We start from the raw sequence: 24,409 nt of genomic DNA on the forward strand, positions 1-24,409 counted from the left end.
TTTTGCTTTAGTAAGCATATCATCCAAAGCATCTACTGCTAGGTTGAAGAACAAGGGAGAAAGGGGATCTCCCTGTCTCAGCCCCCTATGGGTTTTGAAATAAGGACCATTCTGTCCATTAATATTGATACAAACTCTACCCCCTTAATAGTGCTCATGATCCAGCCCCTCAGCTTAGAGGAAAAACCTTTCTAGTCCATTACCTCCTCAACAAAAGACCAGTTGATGCTGTCATAAGCCTTCTCGAAATCTATCTTAAAAACTACCCCCCTCATCTTTTTTGAGTGGAGTTCATGAACCCCTTCATGTAGCATTACAGCACCATCTACTATGTATCTCCCCTTGATGAAGGCTGTTTGGTTTGGAGAAATGATTTCACCAGCAAATTTAGATAGTCTATCCATAAGAAGTTTGGTGAAGATCTTAAAACTCACATTCAACAGACAGATTGGTCGGTATTGTTTGACATCATTAGCATCTTGCACCTTTGGGATCAGAGTGATCACCCCGTAATTTAACCTTGCTATATCAAGATTGTTCATGTAAAAATCATTAATCATGCTCATTAGCTCATTTTTGATGATATTCCAACATTGTCTGTAGAAATACACTCCAAAGCCATTAGGTCCTAGGGCTGTATTTTCTTTCATATCAAACACAGCTCTTTTGACCTCCTCCTCTGTGAAAGGTCTGCATAATAGTTCATTATCCTCTTCAGTCAATTTCCTATTGTTCTCCCAAACCTCTGTAGTCAAAGATACCTTCCTTTGATGACTTTTCCCAAATAATTGTTTATAATAGGTATAAATTGCTTCCTGGATCTGACTAGGTTCTGTAATTGTACCCCCCTCATGTTCCAAAGATATGATGGCCTTCCTCCTCTTCCTGCCATTTGCTACCAGGTGGAAGAAGGAAGAGTTCATGTCTCCTTCCAAAACCCATTTTTCTCCACCTCTTTGTTGCCAGTAAAGCTCTTCTAATTCCATCAGATGCTCCAGATCCTCCTTCAAAATCCCCCTTTTCTGTGATTCTTCCTCACTTAGATGTCTCCTTTCTTCCTGTGTATCTAGGGTTTGGATCTGAATCAGAAGCTCAGTCTTCCTTCTTTTGTACTCTCCTCTCAGATTGCACCCCCAACCTTTTAAAAATTGTCTGATGGCAGAAACCCCCCTATGCCATTTATCCATAGAATATGCTTGTAAAGGCTATCTTTCCTTGACTGAATTCCATTTGGATTCAATCACCTGAAGGAAGTTGTCTTCCTTGCACCATTGTTTTTCAAAGAAGAATTGTCTCTGTCTTTGGATTCTCTGTTCCCCATCATCTGCAGTAAAGGTGTATGACCAGAGCCTATTCTTGTCAGGGCAGACAGAGTTGCCATAGGTTATTTTTCCTCCCACTCAGTACTAACCAACACTCTGTCTATATTACTCTGAATGGGGTTGGTTTGCTTATTAGTCCAAGTAAATTTGCCTCCCCCTCTGTGTAAGTCTCTCAGGTCAAACTTCTCAATAAAGTCATTGAAAAGCTTCATTAGTTTCTCACTGCCTGTTTTGGTACTTTTATCATCTAAAGTTCTTATCAGATTAAAGTCACCTCCAATGACAAGAGGTAGGCTGGCATTCTCACATCTTCTGGAAAGGGAAAGAATGAACTCCTCAGAAAGATCATGATTAGCAGGACCATAAATAGTGAGAAAGTCCCATCTGAAATTCATTTTTCTGTGTCTTATGGTAGCTCCAACAAAGAATTCATCCACCTCCCAATCTTCTATTTATAGGATGTCATTCTTGACTCCCAATAGAATCCCCCCTGAATGACCTGTAGTAGCTAGCCATTTCCAGCAAAAAAGCCCCCCCAGGATTAATAGAATCCAACCTATGAATTTGTCTTAGAAACTATTTTCAACTTTTCAAGTGCACGATACCCACCTCTTGTCGAAAGGCGAGAGAAAAACCGGTTTCAAGCAAGTACTCCCGAAATGGTGAGGTCAAGTTCTTCTTCCCCATCTTCTTGCGATAAGGTGAGGTCACATTCGTGGCACCGGAAGAAAGACACGGGTGTCCCCTCTCTTGTCGAAGTCTAGAGGGCACAATGAGCAATTGCCAGAAAATTAACCGACATGCTACACGATCTCAAGTCGCACCCTGACGCTGCCGCCCTTCTCATGCCGTCGTCGGGTCGCTCTTGCATTTTTATTATTGCCGGCACCGTGCTACTGTCCACCCGCAGGGAAGGAGGGGAAGTTGCATGTTGCTTGCCCGGAACGGGCTCGGTGGAGGGGGACGAGACGTCGCGAGCCTGGAGAAGATAGGGTTGGAGAACATCTGGTTGCCCTTCTCGTGGCGCGCATGGTCAACTCGGGTCGATCCGTGCAAGGGCGGGGCGGTGGGCATTGCTGTTCGTTCCGGCTACTACTACTAGGATGAATGGATGATACGATCTCGGCGCACGCACTCTCGTCCACCCCTCGCCCTTTTCGGAATCCAATCAGCAATTTTCCCCATGATTTGTCCTGTCATTACCAGCACGGTGTGGTCCGGTACAACGGGCCTTTCCACCACCACCAGTCATGTTCGCACACGCACGCATGACACGGTGCTGATGGAATGCGGACCACGACACGGGCCGACGGCCAACGGGAATGGATGGAGCAGGCCGACCGGGCACGAGTCGGAACTGGAGCATGATGCGACGCTTTTCCTATGGTCGGACCCCACCAGTTTTGGGACAATGAGAGCGAGAGAGATTTGAGAGGGTAGGATCTGAGACTGAGTCCAACAAGGAGATGCAAAATGAGAGAGGTATTCCTCCATTTGCCTCGTACACAGTAGATGCATCACTCACGCAAAAATCCTCATCTCCAACAGGCAGAGGCAAAAATAGATGCATCACCCGGCGAAATGCATAGCAGGAGAGAGGTGATTCATTTTTACCTCTCCTCTCTCCTTACAATGCAAAATGCCTACTTCTTTGCCTATTCTGTTAGAGCTCCATTCGACGATGCACAGTGCCGCGGCGGAGGCATATATGCATTTGTATATCACTGTTGGAGTCAGTCTCATGGTGTGGGGGCAGCAGATCCGGTCACGCTCACATGCGCTCGAGGATCCTGTGTTGCTGGGCCCTCACGGAGTCACGGTCCCCTAACTTCTAAAACTGCCGCGCCCTACGACACTTGTGCCGTGCCCGCTCTACCGGATCCGCCGGCGGGGGCCAATCACCAGAGCGGAGACGGCCGGCCGGTCGCCAACATTCGGCGCCGCGTGGTTCTCCGATCGTCCCCTTCCCATCCACTGCAAGTATTCATCCCCACGGCGGCGACGGTGGTCCACGGCTTCACTTCTCGCGGCCCCGGAAGGGCCGGGTCAAGTCCCCGCCTGCCTTTTCCTCTCGCGGCCGTCGGCGTCGCCACCAGGACCAGCGCTGCACTGGCACTGCTGTGAGGCACGAACTAGATGTCTACAGAGAAGGAGAAACTACTAGCTACTGTGACAACTAATTCAATCGAACAGTAGTCAAATGCCAGGAAAAAGCAGCTGTATTACTGGATCAGGCAAGAATTCATCGGAGACTTGATACAGGCTGTCAGGGTGGCGGCGGCTACAGCTACAATCCTAGCTAGGGTTACTTTGGATTCCCAATCGATATCGTTCCCCTAGTCCTTGACCAGTTAAGTACTTGGCGGAATATTACATTAAGGAGCTTAATGCCCGACAAACATTGTTTAGAATACTGAAACAGATAAATGACGGGAGGGTTGGCTGTCTTGATCATGAGCCCTTGGATGGAAGATCGACGCCTGAGATGAAATCGGCAAATCGATAAGAAGACTGCCGGCTTGCTCTTTTCAGCCGAGCAACAGTTAACTGACGAACTGAATGGACTGAACTATGCGTTCCTGACAAGAGCCCCCCTCTTAGCATCCTTGACCTCAAGGATGGAAGGTTGGAAAGATTTTTCTGATGAAATCTGCGTCTTCCCAAGTTGCTTCAGAGATTGGAAGATTAGACCAGTGAATCAACCATTGTACCACCGGCTCATTGTTCCTTGGAATCAACCTTCTCTCCAATATATCAACAGGAGCTACTTTTATGTTGCCTGAAACATCTATCAAAAGCAGGTCAGGTGTTGGGATTGCTTTTGGACCAATGTGTCTCTTCAATTGGCTGACATGAAAGACATGATGTAATTGACAAGAGTCAGGTAGTAATATTTTGTAAGCCACTTTGCCAATTCTCTCCAAAACTCTGAAGGGCCCATAAAACTTGGAGTGTAATTTCAGTGATCCATGGATGCTTAGTGAAGTGTGCCAATATGGCTAAATCTTTAGATAAACCATATCCCCAACTTCAAAAACCTTCTCACTTCTCTGCTTGTCAGCCTGGTGCTTTATCCTAGCCTGAGCCTTCAAGAGATTATCTTTGATAATTTGTGAGGCTAACTGTCTGGTTTGCAGAATAGTTCTTGTATTGTCATCAGGGAAGTCAGGAAGGACTACTTCAGCTACCTGTGGTGGTGGAAAACCATACAATGCTTGAAATGGAGTTAAATTCAGGGATGTGTGGAAGGAGGTATTGTACCACCATTCCGCTAGAGATATCCAATGAAACCATTTTTTGGGCTTGCGAAGCACATGCATCTCAGATAATTTTCAAGGCATTGATTTACTCTCTCTGTTTGTCCATCAGTCTCTGGATGGTAAGCAGTACTCAGATGCAGTCTGATATGCAGAGATTTGAAGAGGGACTACCAAAGGTTGCTCGTGAATATTCTATCTCGATCGGTGATGATGACTGAAGGAAGACCATGTAGTTTAAAGATGTGTTCCAGAAATAAAACCATGACATCTTGAACTGTGAAAGGATGACTGAGGGTGAGGAAATGAGCATATTTGGTGAATCTGTCAACTACTACCAGTATAACATCCTTGTTGTTTGATTTGGGAAGGCCTTCCACAAAGTCCATGGAAATGTGTGTCCAAGCCATATCAGGTACTGGAAGTTGCTGCAATAAGCCTGGGTATGGCGTATGTTCAGACTTGTTCTTTTGACGGACTGGACAAGATTTGACAAAATCTTTGACTTCTTGTTGCATTTTGGGCCAATGAAACACCAATTTCAATCTCTACAATGTGGCTCTTTCTCCAGAATGACCTCGTAGGGCAGAGTTGTGAAAACTATCCAGAAGTTGCTGCCTGAGATTTCCGTGGTGTCCAATGACTACTTTTCCTTTGTATCTAAGAATGACATTCTGTAATGTGAACTCAGGAATAGCTGACACATCTACACTTAACTTAGTGATAAGGTCCAAACATGTTTGATCTTCTTCATATGATTGTACTACTTGTTCAATCCAGGCTGGGACCACATAAGTAATTGTGAGAATTTTGGCATGAGGAGCTCTAGACAGTGCATCAGCAACTTTATTTTCTTTGCCTTTTTTGTACTCCACTGTGTAATTGTATCCCAACAGTTTGATGAGCAACTTGTGCTGGATGCCTTCAACCAACTTCTGGTCTTGAATGTATTTAAGACTTTGCTGATCAGTTCTAATAATCATAGAAGTACTAGCAAAATAATGCCTCCACTTTTTCAGAGCCTCCAAAATTGCCATTGCTTCCTTATCATAAGTGAACTGTGCAGCAGATTTTGGGCCCAATATTTTACTGAAAAATGCTATTGGTTGTCCTTTTTGCATTAGGACAACTCCAATGCCCGATCCACTTGCATCTGCTTCTAAAACAAATGGCAGACTAAAGTCTGGTAAGGCCAAAACAGGAGGTGAGAGCATGGCTGTTTTCAATTGTTGAAAAGCTGTTGTTTGGTGGTCTGTCCACAAGAAGGCATCTTTCTTGAGCACATTGTATAATGGTCTGCATATTATACCATAGCCTTGAATGAATCTTCTGTAATATCTAGTGAGTCCTAAGAATGCTCTTAACTGTGTGATTGTAGTGGGTGTAGGCCAATTCCTGATGATCTCCAACTTCTGAGTATCAGTTGCAACTCCCTTTTTTGAGATGATGTGCCCCAAGTATTCTACTTCAGCTTGGGCAAAGGAACATTTGGTCATCTTTGCATACAGCTTATTGTCCCTCAATACTTTCAAAACTGACCTTAAATGAATTAGATGATCATTCATTGAGGAGCTGTAAATGAGGATGTCATAAAAAAAACCAGAACAAATTTTCTCAAAAATTGGGACAACACTGAATTCATGAGGGACTGAAATGTAGCTGGTGCATTTGTCAGACCAAATGGAAGCACCACATACTCAAATGACCCATATGAGTGGAGAAGGCTATTTTAGGTATATCTTCCTGCTTCATTCTTAACCTTAAATCAATTTTTGAAAAAAAATTTAGCACCAAAAAGCTCATCCAACAGATCCTCAATTATTGGGATTGGGTATTTGTTTTTGACAATATTTGAGTTTAACTACCTGTAATCAACACAAAGTCGCCAAGTGCCATCTTTTTTCTTCACTAAAATCACTGGAGAAGAGAAGGGGCTGATGCTGGGCCTAATCATGTGAGAAGACAACATATCTTTTATCAGTACTTCTAGTGCATTCTTTTGGTGAAATGGCAACCGATATGGTCTTTGATTGAAGACTTTTGATTCATCCACTAAAGCAATGGCATGATCCACTGTTCTCTTTGGTGGTAATTTAGTTGGCTCTTGAAAAACGTCCCTAAATTCGTGCAACAGCTGTTGTACTGCCACTGGCAAATTTGGATTTCTTAGGGCTGTGTCAATGTTGTCAGATCTGTTCAACACAGCGACAGACGAGACGGCCTTCCTTTTCGGCAAATTACATAGCTTCCTTGTTCCTATTAACATGTGTTTGTCAGGAACAGATTCATCTTTAAAAGTGATGATGGAATTACCATAGTGTGTAATGGATAATTCTCTGGTCTTCAAATCTAGCCCCACTGGACTATGTAAAAATATCCAATCAGCCCCCAAAATAATATCATACCCCTTGACTTCCAACAGTCTGAAATCAGAACTAAAGTGATGATTTTGAATGGAATAAGGGTAGGATAAACAAGCAGATTCAGTAACCATATTTTCTTTCTCCATTAGCAGCTACTACTTGTAACGGTGGCAATTGAGATATTTTGAGCTGAGCCTTGGTAGCAAATTTTGCACTAATGAATGAAATGTCGCTCCCACTGTCAACCAGAGCAATAACAGTTTTGTTGCCAACCTGTAACTTAAGTGTGAAAGTGGTTGCATTGGAAGTAGCTCCACATAATACATGCATGGATACTTGAGCAGTAGGAATAGGTTGAGCATCAAAGAATTCTCCTTCATCAGATTGACCACTGTCATCTATAACTGCTACCTCCTCCTTGCCTTCAGAATTTTCGACCACTATCACTGAGAATGTCTGTTTGCCCTTGCACACTTTTGCATGACCAGGAACCCACGGTTCCCTGCACTTGAAACACTTCCCAGCAGCTCTCAGATCAGCAATGGTGTTGTTTGTTTGTTCCTTAACTTCGGTGGGTTTTGGTTCCTTGTTCCATGGCTTGTACTGCTTGTTGAGTGGGTTAAAAATGGGCAATCTCTTCTGTTGTGGGGTGGCTTGTTCCAACCTTTTTGCAAACCAAAAAGCTTGTGTAAGAGTGTTGGGCTTATGGCATTGCAGATGATGTTGAATGTGCTCTTTCAGTCCAGAGACAAAGCTATAAATAAAGTACTCTTCTTGCAGTGATGGATTATCCCTTTTTACCAGTCCCATAAATTCCTCAAACTTGTCAATATATTCTGAAACAGAACCAATCTGTTTAAGTGTGTGAAATTGGCCCACCACTTCATAGCTAGAGACTTCATTAAACCTATCCCCTATCATTCTGCAGAAATGATGCCAAGGTAAAACTGAAGAATTGCAACCAGAACCCCTTCACCAGTATTCAGCTCTTCCCTTCATATACATCACATCTATCTTCACTCTGTCTTCATTAGGTACAGACACTATTTCAAAGAATTTCTCATCCTTCCTAATCCAACCATCAGGATCAGTCCTATCAAATTCTGGAAATGTCAGCTTTGGTCCCCTAGCCACAGCTCTCTGCTCTCTTTGCATCTGATGGGCAAACTGACTGTTGTTGGGTTTGATAAATTGTGGACCAGCAGCATATGGAGGTTGTTGTCTTGCATTGGGCTGAAAATAATGTGTTTGCTGAGTCATTGTGGGAGGATCCATATAGTATTGCTCCTGTTGTTCACCCATTTCATGTTGGGCCATTGCAAAAAAAACTTCCAGTTCTTGATCATCCCAAGGACAATCTATCAGATCATAATCTATTTGGCCACTATCAATAGCTCTAGTAGTCCACTCAGATTCAGTGCCAGTGATAAACTGTGCTCTTGTGGAATCAGGGGGTGTGTAAAAATGTCTGGAATTTGTCTGTGGTGTTGGGCCAAAATGTATGGACTTGTTGGTGTGATGGACAGGCTTGGCATGAATAGGTACTGAATGTCGAGGGTCAGTTTGAGCAGTTGGCTTACCCTTGACATTGGAGCCCATATCTTCAGCAAATGGAACACCAGCTCGTGTAGACAGCTTGTCTATCTTGCCCAGTATCTTGTCCAAAGTGCTCTCCATCGAAGTGTTGCGTTCCTCCTGTTTCTGCATGAAGGCATAAAGGGTCCTCCTAATACCATTCACTTCCACGGCTGTAGCATACTCCTCAACCTCACCATCGTCAGTAGGTGTCTTGGCCATCTTCTCCTACTTGCAGATATGGTTTGAGACTAGCTCTCCCCTTATGGATCTGCAAGCAACATCTACCGCCGCCTAGGTTACGGCTGTGAATGAGGAATTTAAAACAAGGACCTGCCTTGAAACCCTTTTCACAGAGTAACCCAACGCCTTCGCCTCCTCGGATCCGAATCGATTTATTGGCTCACGGAATTTTACACAAGAACAATGCCTTGCAACCCTCGCCTCAATCGATTCCCCCGATAGTGGAAGGGAAAAGTGGGTAATTGTTCGCGGATTGGGGTGGGATGGGTGGGATTTCACGTGATTGAGTCACAACCACCAAACCACCTCGCCAATCGGACGCAATCCGGAACTATGGCTCTGGAAGATGGAACTCGAACCAAGGACTGCTGGCTCTGAGTACCAATTTGTGAGGCACGAACTAGATGTCTACAGAGAAGGAGAAACTACTAGCTACTGTGACAACTAATTCAATCGAACAGTAGTCAAATGCCAGGAAAAAGCAGATGTATTACTGGATCAGACAAGAATTCATCGGAGACCTGATACAGGCCGTCAGGGTGGCGGCGGCTATAGCTACAATCCTAGCTAGGGTTACTTTGGATTCCCAATCGATATCGTTCCCCTGGTCCTTGACCAGTTAAGTACTTGGCGGAATATTATATTAAGTAGCTTAATGCCCGACAAACATTGTTTAGAATACTGAAACAGATAAATGACGGGAGGGTTGGCTGTCTTGATCATGAGCCCTTGGATGGAAGATCGACGCCTGAGATGAAGTCGGCGAATCGATAAGAAGACTGCCGGCTTGCTCTTTTCAGCCGAGCAACAGTTAACTGACGAACTGAATGGACTGAACTATGCGTTCCTGACAACTGCACCTGCACGGTTGACCGATCTGCCTCTCGAACGCCGCACCAGCGGGGGCAAGCACAGCGCCGCGCGCGTAGTACACTAGTACTTTCGTCCCCGTGTGTTGTCTGATCCCCCCGGCCGGTGCCGCGGCCCCATGCTGCCAACACCGTGCCCTTACACAGTTTCGTCGTGCCTGCTCTGGTCTGCCCTGGCCGGCCGGCGACGTCGTTGCCGTCGAAACGCCGGCCCGAGTGCTACGCGTGCAGCCGAGCCGCCCAGCGAAGCGAGGGCCGCCGGTGCGCTGAGGCGGTGACCCGGCGGCCGGCGCTCTCGTCGTGGCACTCTTGATTTCGACTGCTCACGTCGTGGGTTCGCCAGGACAGGACATTACTGACATGCGTGGTCATCTGCCGCCGGCGGCGGCGGTTGTGTTCTTTTGACCCAGGAGGCTAGGAATTGTTTTTTTTGCGAAACTTTTGACCCAGGAATCTTGACTAGGCGGAGTACGCATCAAGCGCATGACTCCAAATCATATTTAGTACTTATTTACAACTCAACTTGAAGCGAGGAAGCATAATTTCATACGACATTTTGAATCCCGACCGAATTATGTAGAAGGTATTCCAAATTTAGCTTTGAAACATATTCTTCAATGTTCTTCATGCTCATGTCGAATCAGCCTCCGTTTTTATGTCCCAATCATGGAAATATAATCACTAATTCAATAAGGTTTTCAATCAGTATCTCACTGCAACCGTGCAACGATCAATCACTCACACGATTTCAAGCTCACCATTCATTTCTTATCGGAAGTCACTCCGCGTGCTTCTTGTTGATGGTGACAAAGAAGAAGGCCCACTAGTATTTCAACAAGTTTTATGATTTTGTATAAAATGGCTGGACCCTACTAAGGAAAAAAGGTCTTCCCCACTTTGTATTAACACATGAAAAGTCTCAAACCCTTAGCTGGTGGCTAATACTGATTTGATGGGAGAGAAAAACACTGCTGGCTGGTTGGCTGACCAGCCATTCTAACAAGTTGAAGGGGTGAGAAAAGTCGTGAAGACTGGCCTCTCGTGCGGGAGCCGTTCCTAGGATGGAGCACGCAACTCCACTCCACAGCTAGAAGGATCACAAAGATAGTGATTTTTTCTGCGAGATCAAACCCAAGTTAGTAGTCTCACGATAGGAAAACTTTGATTTGCGATTTGTACAGTTGTTGAAAATTAGAGTATACTCCCTCCGTCCTGAAATATAAGTCATCCTGGGAGTGTTTTACTGTGTCCAGATTCATAGAATGTTCAATGAATCTGGACATACAGTTTGTCTAAATTCAGAGAATGTTCAGTGAATCTGATAAAATGTCAGAATGACTTACATTTCAGAACGGAGGGAATAGATCATTTGGAATTTTTGAAAGACTTTTTTATGGAACAAAATAGTTTCTGCCAGGTCACACGTTTTAGGTTTGTCTAGCTTTAAGCATCTAATACGTAGCTTGTTTTGCTGCCTAGTGCCCACCACTAGGGGTGCCGGCCATTCACTACCAATCACCCCCCTTGTTTAATTTGAGAGGTGAAAGGGATTGAGATAACCCCGATCATTCGATACAAACTAGGACGACAACGACGAGCAACTGTAACCTAACCCTCAGTTTTGAAAATTCAATTAACGACCTGTACATGATGTGCACTGCCACTAGTGGTGTTGACTGAATGGATGTGCAGTATTATTGTGGTCAAAAATCGTATTGCAGACCGCAGAGCTACCATGGCAGCTGTTAGCCTTGACACGTGGTCTTACCAACATGGCCTAAAACACGTGCTACATAAAAAGTGAAGGAAAGAAAAAAAAAAACCACCGGTGACCTGGGAGTGTAAACTCCAAATCTTAGAGAGTCCATCGCAAACTTAGAATAAGTATTATAAGAGGTTGTAAGGGCTTCTCTAGTGGCTGAATCATGGATCGACATTCATCTTTGAGAGTCGACTTCTGGTGGAATAAAGAAACAAATGATCTCATCGGCTACTGTTTGTGAGGAGCAACATTGAGCAAATGAAGAAAGCAATCATTTATTTCCTATAGTCAATGGCGGATCCAAAATTTGCACTTTGGAGAGGCTCATATCCCTTCCTCTTCCTCCAACCCCCCTTCTTCTTCTTCTATCCCTTCTTTCCTCTTCTTCTTCCTCCTCCTCTCCTCTTTTTCCATAGAGTTCCTGGGCTAGGGGGGCTTGACCCCCTCTCTCCCAATGCTGGATCCGCCCCTATCTATAGTGGGTCCTATTGTTGATTATTTAATCAATGAAATAACTGGAGAGAGAAAAGAATGACTTGTGTGGACAGCATGAGTCGAATCATGCCAAAAGGCAATTGAAGAAGCCATAAGCAGACTAAATACTGAGGTGGAGAAGAGAGAATAAAAGAGAGAAGAAGTGGGCTGATAGCCGATTTCAACATAAGAACAAAAAAAACTTCTTGAGAGACAAGTAGGCCATATATTAATGACCATGAATGGGACGAGAGGTAAGACTGAGAGACAAGTAGGCCATATATTAATGACCATGAATGGGACGAGAGGTAAGACGCAAGGATCCTTTCAACCAGCAGTCGGCTGTATTATTAACTTTACTCTTAGAGGAAGGTTCTACTAACTTTATACAAGTGTCACATCACTTATATCCCACCTAACAACCAACTCGTGTAATGGTTCATTGTTGATATAGTCTCCATCATTAATTTATGGCCCCACCTTATCTCCTCACAAAGTACCTTAAAACCTGTGTCTCAGCTGGTTGCAAACTTGCAGCCCACCTCTCCTCTGTCATCCACCTTAGCATTAATGTGATATGGCACCTCATACAACCTGTTTAGGTAATGTCACCTCCAAAGATAATAGTGACATATTCGGTTGATGTGGACCCAATAAATAATAGAAAAAGGTCAAAATGATTCTATGTACGTCTCGTTTAGACCTGTCTCAGTGGAGGTTCATGATAGTTTCATGAGCATTAAAATTTACTAATGTGACAAGATATTTATGAAGAGAGAAAATGAAGATTTTCATAAAACGTGAAAAGGAGTTTTATCCCCACAACACTTACCGCTACATCTGCCTAAATCTGCAACGTCACCGGCCGCTGGACGAGGCTTTATAATACTTGTTCTTAGGAAGTAACTATACTGACATAATGATGGGCATTCCGAGATTATGGAAGACAATTAAAGTCGGAAACTGATCGGATATGTATGGAAATAGATTCGGATATCCATCTTCCTATTTTCTTTCAGTGTTCATCTACTAGGATGGAAACGTATTGAATACGCATGGAAATAAATTCGGATAAGGCAATACCGTTCGCCCTAGCTCCGTGCACTACGCAAAAGGGACGTTTGGAGCTGATCTGGTAGTAGCAGGATAACCGAGGCTGACAACCAGGAAACGGTCGCAGCAGCGAACAGGCACAACGAACACGAAGGACACGCACACGCCCCAGAGAAAAGAAAAGAAAATAATAAAAAGGAATCCTCGGCGAGCTCGTGCAGCAGATGGCACGATCCGATCCACCCAAACCAACCCGGAAGGAGACGCCGAAACGAAATCGCCCGTCCAGACGCCGCTCCCGGCCGCCGCGGCGGAAAGCGCCAGCAGCGAGGGCGGAGAACCCGACCGGGCCGCGCCGAGCGCCGGATCCGGGTGGACGGACCTGCTGGCGCTAGAGGTGGAGCTCGCCGCGCGGCCAACCGCCGGCCGCCACGCAGCACGGGGCCGGGACCCGGGAGTGGGCCCGGAAGGGGAAAGGGCAAAACAAAAAACAAAGGAGGGATGGACGGCAGCCGGAGAAACCATGAGCATCATTGGTTGAATGTTAATTTTTGCCAAACCAAGATTATGTCAAACTAAATTATAGATGTGCTAAAATTATAGTAAAAATGTAGGTATTTATTTGATTTAGTGCCAAAATATGTTATAATAATTTTTCCTCTTATAAGATTTAAAAAGTTTTCAGTAACTTGCTATGATTTTTAGATGTAAATCAATCAATACTCAAATTTTATTGGTATATTTTAATTTTAGTAGGGTAAAAATTAGCCTTCAAACCCCATACTCTCTAGAAAACGAAACGAGGCACGAAGGAAACAAGAAAACAAGAAAATGTTTTCCAAAATCGGGGGAGCAAACTGCAAAGCGTGTGTGGGGGAGATTTTAATGGATGGATCTCCGTCCCTTTAAAACCGCGCCCCCCTCGCCCTCGTCTTCTTCCTCCTCGTTCCCCTCCCCACCCGCACACTCTCTCTCCCTCCCGCATGTCAACGGCCCTCCCCGCGGACTCCGTCCCCGCCCCCAGTTCCCGGGCCTAGTTACGAGCCGCCCTCGGCTCCGGATCGGCGCGGCCCGCCGCTCTCGTCATGGCATTTCCGTCGCGGGTGGCTCTGCTCGTCGCGGGGGTGTTGGTGATGCTGGGGCTCTCCGCGGCGGCGGCGGCGGCGGCGGCGGAAGGGCGAGGGAGCGTGTGCTTCCGCCGGGTGTTCAGCTTCGGGGACTCGCTCACGGACACCGGCAACTTCCTGCTCTCCGTGCCAGAGGACTTCCCGGACCCCGCGCGGAACCTCCCCTACGGCCAGACCTTCTTCGGCCGCCCATCCGGACGCTACTCCGACGGCCGCAACCTGCTCGACTTCTTCGGTAACCTCCTTCCGCCGCCCACTCCCGCTCCCGTCTCGTTCCGTGTCCTTTACCGCGCGGTTGCTCCTCCTCCCCTTCGCCCTCGTCCTGATTAATGGGGACGGAATCATTAGGCCCTCTCCGCGCGAATTCAAACGTGCTACTCCGTGGATTTGGCCCCCTACGGTAATAGTACGATTTTGGAGAAAGTTGGGCGGTGTCTTTGTCGTGTCTAACTCTGCCTAATTAGATTAGATTTATTAGCTTCCTCTTCGCTTCCTGTCTTGCCGCGTACTCGTCCACCGTATGATGACAGGGGATGGGGGTCCTTTGATTTTTCTTCACGCGATGGACTTGCCATCGATTCTTTTTAGGAGCCGCCACGAGTGCCGTGGTGGCGAGGCAAATATACTATGTCCAGTTCAGCTATTTATTTTGCCCTTCTGTCACCAGCTAGAACATGTTGCTGCTATTGAGGTTGGAAATTCGTCAACTAAGGGTTTCACAAAACCGGCTTCTTGTGGATACAAATGTTTATCTGGGGTCAAGTAACTGTTTTGTAAGCACATGGGAGAACATGCTCGGTTTCAAAATACCATGAATTATAAGCAGCTACAACATGTATCTGCCTTTTTTTTAATGTTATACGCTTATATATAACTAATTTGGGAAATCTGAAAAATGTGGGAAGAAAGATTTAAGGGCATATATCCAGCTTATGTAGGGTATATCAGCACAAGTTGGTTGCCTTCCCGAGTTTTCCCCAACCACTAGACACTGGTGGCATCATGTCGTTGAACTAGCACACAATTGGTAGCTCCAACAGTCCAACTACCAGTTCAACTGGTGGCAATCACATCATCATGTGGTCAACACTTGTATATCATCCTTTCGTTGCCCACTTCTCCCTACTGTCTTGGGCTTCTTCATGATTCTGCATCTGATCACTTGTTGTGGTCTAACCTGTTTCTTGACATGTTTGTTGTCTTGTTATGTGCAGCGGAAGCATTTGGGCTTCCATTCGTGCCGCCGTACCTTGGCGGTGGGGACTTCCAATATGGTGCAAACTTTGCGGTCGGCGGGGCTACTGCCCTCAAAGGTTCGTTCTTCCGGGAACGTGGTGTGGAGCCTACATGGACGCCACACTGCCTTGATGAGCAGATGCAGTGGTTCAAGAAGCTTCTCCCATCAATTGCGCCATCAGAGACAGGTATGCGCCTTCCTTAGTTATTTAAATAGTGGCAATTAAATAGTGCCAGGCATGCTGAAAGATGCGCTGGCTGACTGCCCAACTGAGTGCTACTGTTTTTTACTTGAGCAAGCACTGTGTGTTGCCTATGTTATGGATAGGTTGTGATCTACTGTTTTGAGATCTACTGTTTTCAACTTGAGCAAGCACTGGGTTTTTGAGAGCTGCTGTTTTCAACTTGAATAAGCACATAGGTTGAGATCATGTTTGTTTTGACCACCAAGAAATATGTTAGAAACTTTTATTGATTTTCAGAGTGAAGCTGAAAATATTGACTGAGCTTTGAAATGGATGTCACCAATCCAAAATTTATGAGAACCGACACCGTGTTCCATATATGCTGTCACCGAATTAGTATCATTCCATAGTACGATTCACATGGTGCATATTTTGGAACTTACGGCCACTGAATTATTTACTTGTGCAGAACAAAGTGATATAATGTCCAATTCGCTTTTCTTTGTGGGAGAGGTCGGCGGAAATGATTACAACCATCTAATTGTGAGGGGCAAATCTCTTGATGAGCTACATGAGCTTGTTCCTAATGTTGTTGGTGCCATAAGCTCAGCCATCACGGTATGACCATGTGTCTCTTTTCATTCATGTGACTTTCTGAACCTTTGTGGTTTTACATTAAGAATCTGCATAAATTTCAGGAGCTTATAAGTCTTGGAGCAAAGAAATTAGTTGTTCCAGGGAACTTTCCAATAGGGTGTGTCCCATTATATCTTGCGATCTTCCCAAGCCAAAAGGAGGATTACTATGATGAACAAACAGGCTGCATTAAGTGGCTCAATGAATTTGCCGAGTACCATAATAGGATGCTTCAGGAGGAGTTGGAGAGGCTCAGGAATCTTCACCCTGATGTGACCATCATTTATGCTGATTATTATGGTGCTTCATTGAACATATTCCGCGCCCCACTCCAGTTTGGTGAGTACCACTTCAAAACAAACCAAAACATGGAATATAAATGATGTTGACTTTCTGCTCTAAGGGATAACTGCTCCTATTATATGAGTTGGGACATAAAAAATGTTGCAAAACTCATGAAAAACATATTCACTTGTGCAAAGATGTTATGTCACATACTAAAATGAGGCCGTCTATCATGTACCTTTTTATATATATTCTTGTTCTGCATTTTTCTGTTTTGCAAGTGCTGCCATATTTATTTATTTAAATTTACAAATGTCGAAATGGGTCGTATATACACGGTTTTTCTTAATGATTTTTGGTATATTCAAAGATTCTAGTGTTCAAACAGTTTTCTCAAAACATAAAACATAGTCTAAAATGTTTAGGGTCTTTGAACATTTATTGTTGGTCTGGTTGATTTACATTAGCCTTAGTTTTAATCTTCAGGTTGAATCTGGACTGTTATATTTAGTTCATGAATGACCTTCCATTAAGGAACAACTGATAGTTGATGGTTATAAACAGATATGAAAGTTTGACTCCACTCAAGTGGTAGAACCTACCTTTTTTTTTGTGGTTAGAGCCGTCAGTTAATGATACGCAAGCTTTACAAAGTCTGACTTACCATGTTTTTCTGGATATAAAAGTATAAAACGAGCCTCTGTATAATGTGATAATGTTATCATCATTTTGTTGATTAACATATAACTGGAAAACTAAGCAATGCTTAGATTGAATGAACTGCTTTGCCTGTGCTAGACTGAAGGTCAAATGTTTAGTTTCGTGAACGGCCACCATCTTTCCATTGCTTGCCAATCCAGTCTGATACCTACTGGCAAACTTTGAATTAAACTTAGAACTATTCTGCAGTTAACTCAGACTTTCTACATATGCTTAGCTCTCATTACAATGGCACCTTAACTAAAATAGTTACAAATCATCCCATGTTCATTAGAATCTGCTACTTCTGCTATCTTATTTAACATAAATTTCTCTGTTACATATTAATTCACCCATCCTCTATGTTTTATTTATTTTTCTGTTACCTACACCTATGGAACATATCTAGGCATCCACATGCTATGTAAATGAATGATGCCTCTGAAGCTCAATTTATCCAACAGGCTGCACTGATGCAGCAGAAGTAATAAATGTAGAGAAGCACAACTTGTGACAGAAAAAAATGCTGTTGTATCTATTTACATTTACTGTTCACTAAGCAACTACTAATGCTGTTGCAGGCTTCACAGTCCCACTGAACGCATGCTGTGGAAGTGATGCTCCTTATAATTGTTCCCCATCTATATTGTGTGGACGTCCTGGATCTACAGTGTGCTCTGACCCTTCAAAGTACATCTCATGGGATGGTCTACACTTCACCGAGGCGAGTTACAAAGTTGTCATTCAAGGAGTATTAGGGGGTTATGCCATTCCTCCTCTTTCAGAAACTTGCAAGGGTGGAGAATTCAAAGTCTCCCAACTTCACCAATGTACAGATAATCCAACAAACACTGTAACATACAATGCCTTGAGCTCTTTTATTTGATCTGCTGAGCTCAAGTGCATTTAGAGTTCTGGTAAAGAAAGAAGATGGGCATTTAGAGTTATAATGAGCAGTATAGATGTTGCAGGTCCCTGCATCCTGGACACTTCCCAAAGCTGAGAAGAAGTCCTGTGATCCGGAATGTAGTACGTCGATTCATGTTGCTGCTGTAAGAAGGGTAAAAAGAAAGGAGATTTTGTAGTGCAGAACTTCACAATCGTTGACTGCATTGCTTTGCTCTACTACCTTTTTTTAGCAGCTTACTGTGACAGAAAATGGAAGGGCAAAACACAAGATTACAGTCTCTGCAAGTGGTAATACTCTAGGAAACTAGATTTACGATTCAGTTCCTGAGGGCAACGTATGCAGCACTATGTATCGGCTCAATTGCCTTTTAACAGCAATCATATAATACATGTAGCTTGGCATTCTCTCTCACTTGATTCATCATGCACTGTTTAAGTTGAAAATCAAATTCTAGGATCTCTAGCATTATGCCATTATCCAAAAGTTAATAACCCAAACCGATGCTGTCGTTATTATACAATGACGTGGCCATTGGGACGGTTTAGATATGTCAAAGCATGATTCGCTGTGATACGCAGAATTTCCTTCTGGGTGTAAAATCACACTATCTGCTGAAATGACCCAATTGGCACGGACGCAACTACTTCCATTACGCTTGGAAGGAACTACTGCAAATATTCTGTCAGATTCTAAAAAAAAAGGAGTTCATTAGAAGGTGGATCTTTATGAATGTTAAAGGTAATCACATATATGGATTTCTCTGTTTTGCACCTACAATTTAGAGCACAGATAAACTTTGAACTAGTAATTCCTTGCAGCGAAGAACGAACTTGCTTGTGTGCCTTGTTCTTATTCCTCGGTAAAATGGCAGTTTAAATTACAAGTTGACCTGGAATTCGGTTAGATCTGAATGTAAATAATATTCAACTGGACATGATTTTCTCACAAAGTTAAAAATTCAACTTATCTACCATTGAGGCAAACCTCTTCCAAATTTTATAGATGAGAGGTTTTGATAATAGCAATTAGCTGCATGTTGTAACTGATCAGCAAAACAAAGGCAATCGTTCATTGCAGTAAACTACAAATACCATAAGAGGTGTGGGCACAAACAGCCGAAATGTGGGCAAGCTGAACCTTGCCGATTCGCCAATAAATTTAGGCATATCAATTTTTTGGAACTCAACTAAACGAATGCCGAAATGTAGCGATTTACTGTAGCATATTTTCAAAAAATTATAACAAATTCATATGGATTCGGATGGTGATAAAATTTATACGAAAATTATAGACCTCGACGAGATCTACAACTTTATAATTCAAATTTTTTTCATTTGGAATCATTCTGGTGTTTAAATAATCGACACAACATTTAGATCTAAAAAATCAGATCTAAACAAGTGCTGCTCATCGGGAGTGCACCGGGAATCAGATCTAAACAACTTTATAATTACAACAAGTCTAGCGTTGTTTAGATAAAAAATTCCCGGTGCACTTCCGATGAGCAGTACCCTTTTCGCCGGATGAATCGGCGGTATGCTTTCTGCAGTGCACCTGCCGCCGGTTCATCCGGCGATACCTTCATTTCGCCGGTTGAACTGGCGGCAGGATGATATTTTTGCAAAAAAAAATCGGCATATATTTTTGACAAATCGGAAATAAAATAATATAAAAATTAAAAAAAGTCCTACCGCGGACAGTTGATCAAGACAAGCTAACCGGCGATGGGTCGCGCGGCAGCAATAACTCGCGACTCTCCAGCCCAACAGGCCGCCGGCCTTTCCCCTCCCTCCTCACGCATGCAGCGCGCATAATGGCCTGCTGCGCACATGGCCCACACCTCCATCACATCCTCCCCTCCCTCTCTACCACCCTTGCATATTTTTTATTGAATAATGCTTGTTCATAGAACTATTTTATCTTCTTCATATTACTTTCGTTTGGAAAATCGATTATAATGTTGTATTCTATGCGTCAAGACGAACAAAACTAGACCCTATTTGCATATGTTTTAATGATATTTGTGAACTAGTAATAGCTTATGTGACTTTTCTATAGCAACTTATGTGTATATTAGTTTACTTTAGTAACAACTTATGTGCATAACAATTTTGTTTTGTGTCAACTTATATGTATGAGTGTATGATATATTTTATTTGTAGTAATTTATATCTTATATGTGTGGCAACTCATGTGTATAATAGATTCTATTTTTTTTGGCAACTTCTATTTAAATGTGTGATAACTTTTATTTTTATGACAATTCGTATATGAACTTATGTGTACGATACCTTACTCTTTTTTTAATTTATATGTATGATATCTTGTTTTTGTGACAACTCATTTATATGACAGATTCTATTTTGTGAGAATTTATACTTATAACAAATTATGCTTTTGTGACAATTTTATTTTTATGACAACTTATAAATATTTTTTGTGGGAACCTATATCTTATATTTGTGGCAACTTATATATGTATATTGTAGCAACTTCTTCAATAATACCAAATTCAAATTTACATATAAGTTGGTACTTGTGCAAAATATCTTCAAAATATATGCAAGTGAGATCTTGTTTTGTTCGTCTCATCACATAGAACACAACAGTGCAATCAGTATTCAAAATGTAGATCATATGAAGAAAATAAAATATTTTTTATGGGCAAATTGCATGTTAAAAAGCTCCACCAACATGCAATACATGGGTGGGAGATAGAGCTAGCAAGGTCTGAAAAGATACGTGACGTGGAGGGAGTTGCGGCGGTTCGTACAGAGAGAAGCAGAGTAGAAGGGCATGCCTGGTGGAAGGGGTCGTGCGCTCCATCTCCGCGCGACCAGTCGCGCGTTAACGGGTCCTTTTCCAAACATTCACTGTGCACTGGTGGAGACAGGCCCTAACAATAAAGTGCACACAACACTTTCTGGAGATCGAATCATTTGATCACTCTACACCAAAAAGTTGCCAGATGCCGATTTGCGAGTTAGAATACAGATGAGAAAAAAGCTCATCAATAAGCAAAGAAGCTGCCCTGAACGGTGCACCTGAATCATTTGCCGGCATTGTTACCGAAACATCGATGTCTCACCGGCTCGCCGCCGCAGCAGATGACATGCATCGACGCGAGCCAACGAGTGACGGGGAATGTATACCACGAAACTGCACGAGTCCGTCACCGGCTCGCGGTTGCAGGAGCTGGGAAGCCTCTCGGAGGTTCTCCGCATCGGTTAAGCAATAGTAAGAAATTCAGGATTATATAATTATATTTATTATGATATAAGTAGTTGGGGCGGTCAGCCACGGTGGCTATCAGTCAGCCAGATGGACATCTCGTGCCAAACTTCTACCATTCCAAGTAAACTTTTAAAAGGACTATAACTCGAAATTATTTTGAAAGTAAACTTTGATCATTAACTTCCCTTAGCTGAAACTATATCAATTGTTATTACCTTTATTTAAGAAATAGTATATAATAATCATCAGTACCGAATTAAAAGATATTTACAAAGTACAGATTTATAAATTTTGAAACATTAAACATGCGTATTATTTAGCTATTTTATAAATTTGTTGAAAGATCTTTGATGTCACCAGGAGAGGATGGATGGACGGTTCTGAAATTTTTTTTAAAAAAACTTGCAGCGGAATTAGTAACTTACGGAAGCTTCGGACATTTGTCCAAAATATCCGCAACTAACGGAGTTCCCGCAGAAGTCTGCGAAGTCTCCAGAATAATAGAAGCTTATTAACACGCCTATGAAAACCCCAACCAAAAGTAAATCGACGAATTACTATACAACGGTGAGTTGTTTCCCAACTATCTCACTAGAAACTTCCAGCTCAGATCTTCCCGAAATGTTGATCGGGTGAATCTAGAAAGGAGCTAGCACATGCAACAAGTAGTGAGAATAACAAATAAAAAATAAGTGACACCAGGATTTGTTTACCAAAGTTTTGGATCCCTTCACAAGTTCCTACATCTCCGTTGGGTGCTTCCAAAGAAGCTGAGTCGCTCTCAACTATTTCCCCACTTCACTTCTTGATTTCTTCCCTTGCGGAGGCGAAATGGAAGCCTTAACGAACTTCCCGACGGCACACCACAAGCTTGGTGCTCACCGCTCGACGCCTAGCTGTTTAAGAGGCTTGACATCCAAGAGTAACAAATGCCACAAAGATTTTTCGCTATGAACTCAGATGCTCAAGAATACATGTGCTTACTTCCACTCAATCTTCCTTCCCAATCTCTCTCAACACAACACTTCTCTTTTCAAATCTCTTGCAAATCTAGAGTGGGGGGGGGGGAGCTTCTTAGGGCTATGGATATGTGTTATTTTTGTGGGAACTCAGCAGCAACAAATGGGAGGGGGTGAGCGGGTATAGATACCCACCCAAAAACTAGCTGTTAGGTTCAAAATAGGTCCAAAAGTTCCACAAAATTATCCTGACTAAGTTGGCATTTTCATTTTCTAAAAGAATCTACGAAATCTTCACAAAATTCTCTAGAATATCTGTAGGTCCACCAGACAGCTTTGGTAACCTAAGAGAAAATGTCGTAACTTTTTGCTCTAAACTGATGATCTTGGAATCTATGAAAAATTTACTTAGAGCACTATCCATTCCAACTGAAAATAATGTCCAAGACCACCCAGTGCAAGTGTTGTGACAAGTGTTTCTCTCATGTAGCACTTGAAAAGTAAGTTTGAGCACCGAGACAGAAGCAAAGCTACAAACATCGCATCCCTCGTAATAGTACGATATTATCTATACTCAAGATCAAATAATAGATACAATATCATCCTCTTGAGATTGTATACCTTCATCATGCCGCTTTTCTTGATAATCACACTTTGAGGGTTTGCAAACATTTCCTTTATCTCTTTCTTGAGCATTATCATTCATGAGCTAGTGCCTTGAGGTTTCTCATCATATATAGTCAATAATCAACTTGACATCCTTTGCACATCTAAATTCATGTGACTCAACAATAATTGATTCTTAGCAACTTCTGACTATCCATGATCTTGATTGGTCCATAAATGCTAGCATTAACTTGCTTCTTAACCCTAGCATGCGTTCATTGGTAAGCCCTTTGTTGCTTGCCTTTCTCCCTCGCTTAGTACCTTGTAGTCACGTCCTTACTAACCTTTAACCATCTTGCCATCTTAAATCACTGTAGCCTTGCGCCACATTATTTACTCATTGAAGTCCATTTGTTCAACAAATTTATTCTTATACCAACTTTATGGTCAAGCGACCAAGAATCTTCACTTCTATTGAAATATTAAGCTCTTGATCACATTTCTTCCTTCTTGATCAAAATATTAACGCATTGTCAATCTTTACTCATTCATACAAGCAAGCCACCATTGAGATCAAATAATATCCTCTGCAACTTTATCCCTTTTACCTTTTGAATTTGCTGGCCCTATCTTCAATTTGAGATATTATAATTTTGGTGCACTCATTTGCAATGTGATCTATCCAAAGCTCATCAAACTCATTAGTTCTTTAGTTGTGTTGTCATTCAACCACCACAAAAATCCCTAAGGGGTCTAGATGCACTTTCAGTTACAAACTCTAACTACTCAAATCTTAAAATAGCGCATTTTCTAATATCCTAGTAAAAAGTCGTAGCACTACTAAATTGCTATTTTTCTTGAATCAATAATTTCTATTTTAAAAATCACTCTCACTACTACAAGAAAGCATTAACAGAGGCCTTTTGAAAACCCCTCCAAGGTTTCTAGAAAAAATAACCGCCTTGGTTAATGCCCAGCATTAACAGTGGCCTTCATATCTTATTAACTAAGGCGGTTAAGCAAACCTTCTCGGAAAACAGATTAACCGAGGCAGTCAACATTAAGATGACCGCCTCGGTTAATAGTCCTATTTTCAGAGGCATTATTTATAAGAAGCCCGCCTCAGTATATATACAACACTTAAGTTTTTCATCCTCACTCACTCAGTCGCAATTCTCTCCTCAGCCCCCCTCCACTGTAAGGATCTAGGGCCAAGAGGGGGGGGGTTGAATTTAGACTTTTTCAAATTCTAAACTGTCCCTAATCTAAGACCAGTGTTGCCCAAACCTAAAGTTCAAAGCCAAACAGCTAGAGCACACTAAGAGAGCAACCTTAGGTAGGAAAACACACTAGCATGTCCATTTCCCTAGTTGAGATCGCACTATCAAGTATTTTCCTAGGCAAAGGAGCACACTAGAAAGTACTCGTCCTAGTTCAACAAACAAGCAAGTAAAGAACAACAACAAGATTGAACTGAAATTAAGTGCTTGAATGTACAGAGAATGGACGCGAGAACCGAATTTTTTTCCGTGGTGTCAAGGAGTTGACGCTCCACCCTAGTCCATGTTGGAGCACCCACAAAGGGTTGAGCTCCCTTGCATCACGAAGAGCAAG

General features: G+C 42.8%; 1 protein-coding gene across 1 annotated transcript; it reads left to right on the forward strand.

The window, feature by feature from the left end:
- Positions 1 to 13,851: 13,851 nt before the first annotated feature.
- LOC120673031 (GDSL esterase/lipase At1g28570-like) lies at positions 13,852 to 18,407 on the forward strand. The gene is made up of 5 exons (XM_039953708.1): positions 13,852 to 14,280; positions 15,260 to 15,469; positions 15,936 to 16,084; positions 16,165 to 16,441; positions 17,668 to 18,407. Exons 1-5 carry the CDS (start codon positions 14,004 to 14,006, stop codon positions 17,970 to 17,972), a joined length of 1,218 nt encoding a protein of 405 aa, XP_039809642.1. The 5' UTR covers positions 13,852 to 14,003; the 3' UTR covers positions 17,973 to 18,407.
- Positions 18,408 to 24,409: the final 6,002 nt, after the last annotated feature.

This window comes from Panicum virgatum, chromosome 5N, assembly GCF_016808335.1.
Source record: "Panicum virgatum strain AP13 chromosome 5N, P.virgatum_v5, whole genome shotgun sequence".
In the NCBI taxonomy this organism is placed as follows: domain Eukaryota; kingdom Viridiplantae; phylum Streptophyta; class Magnoliopsida; order Poales; family Poaceae; genus Panicum; species Panicum virgatum.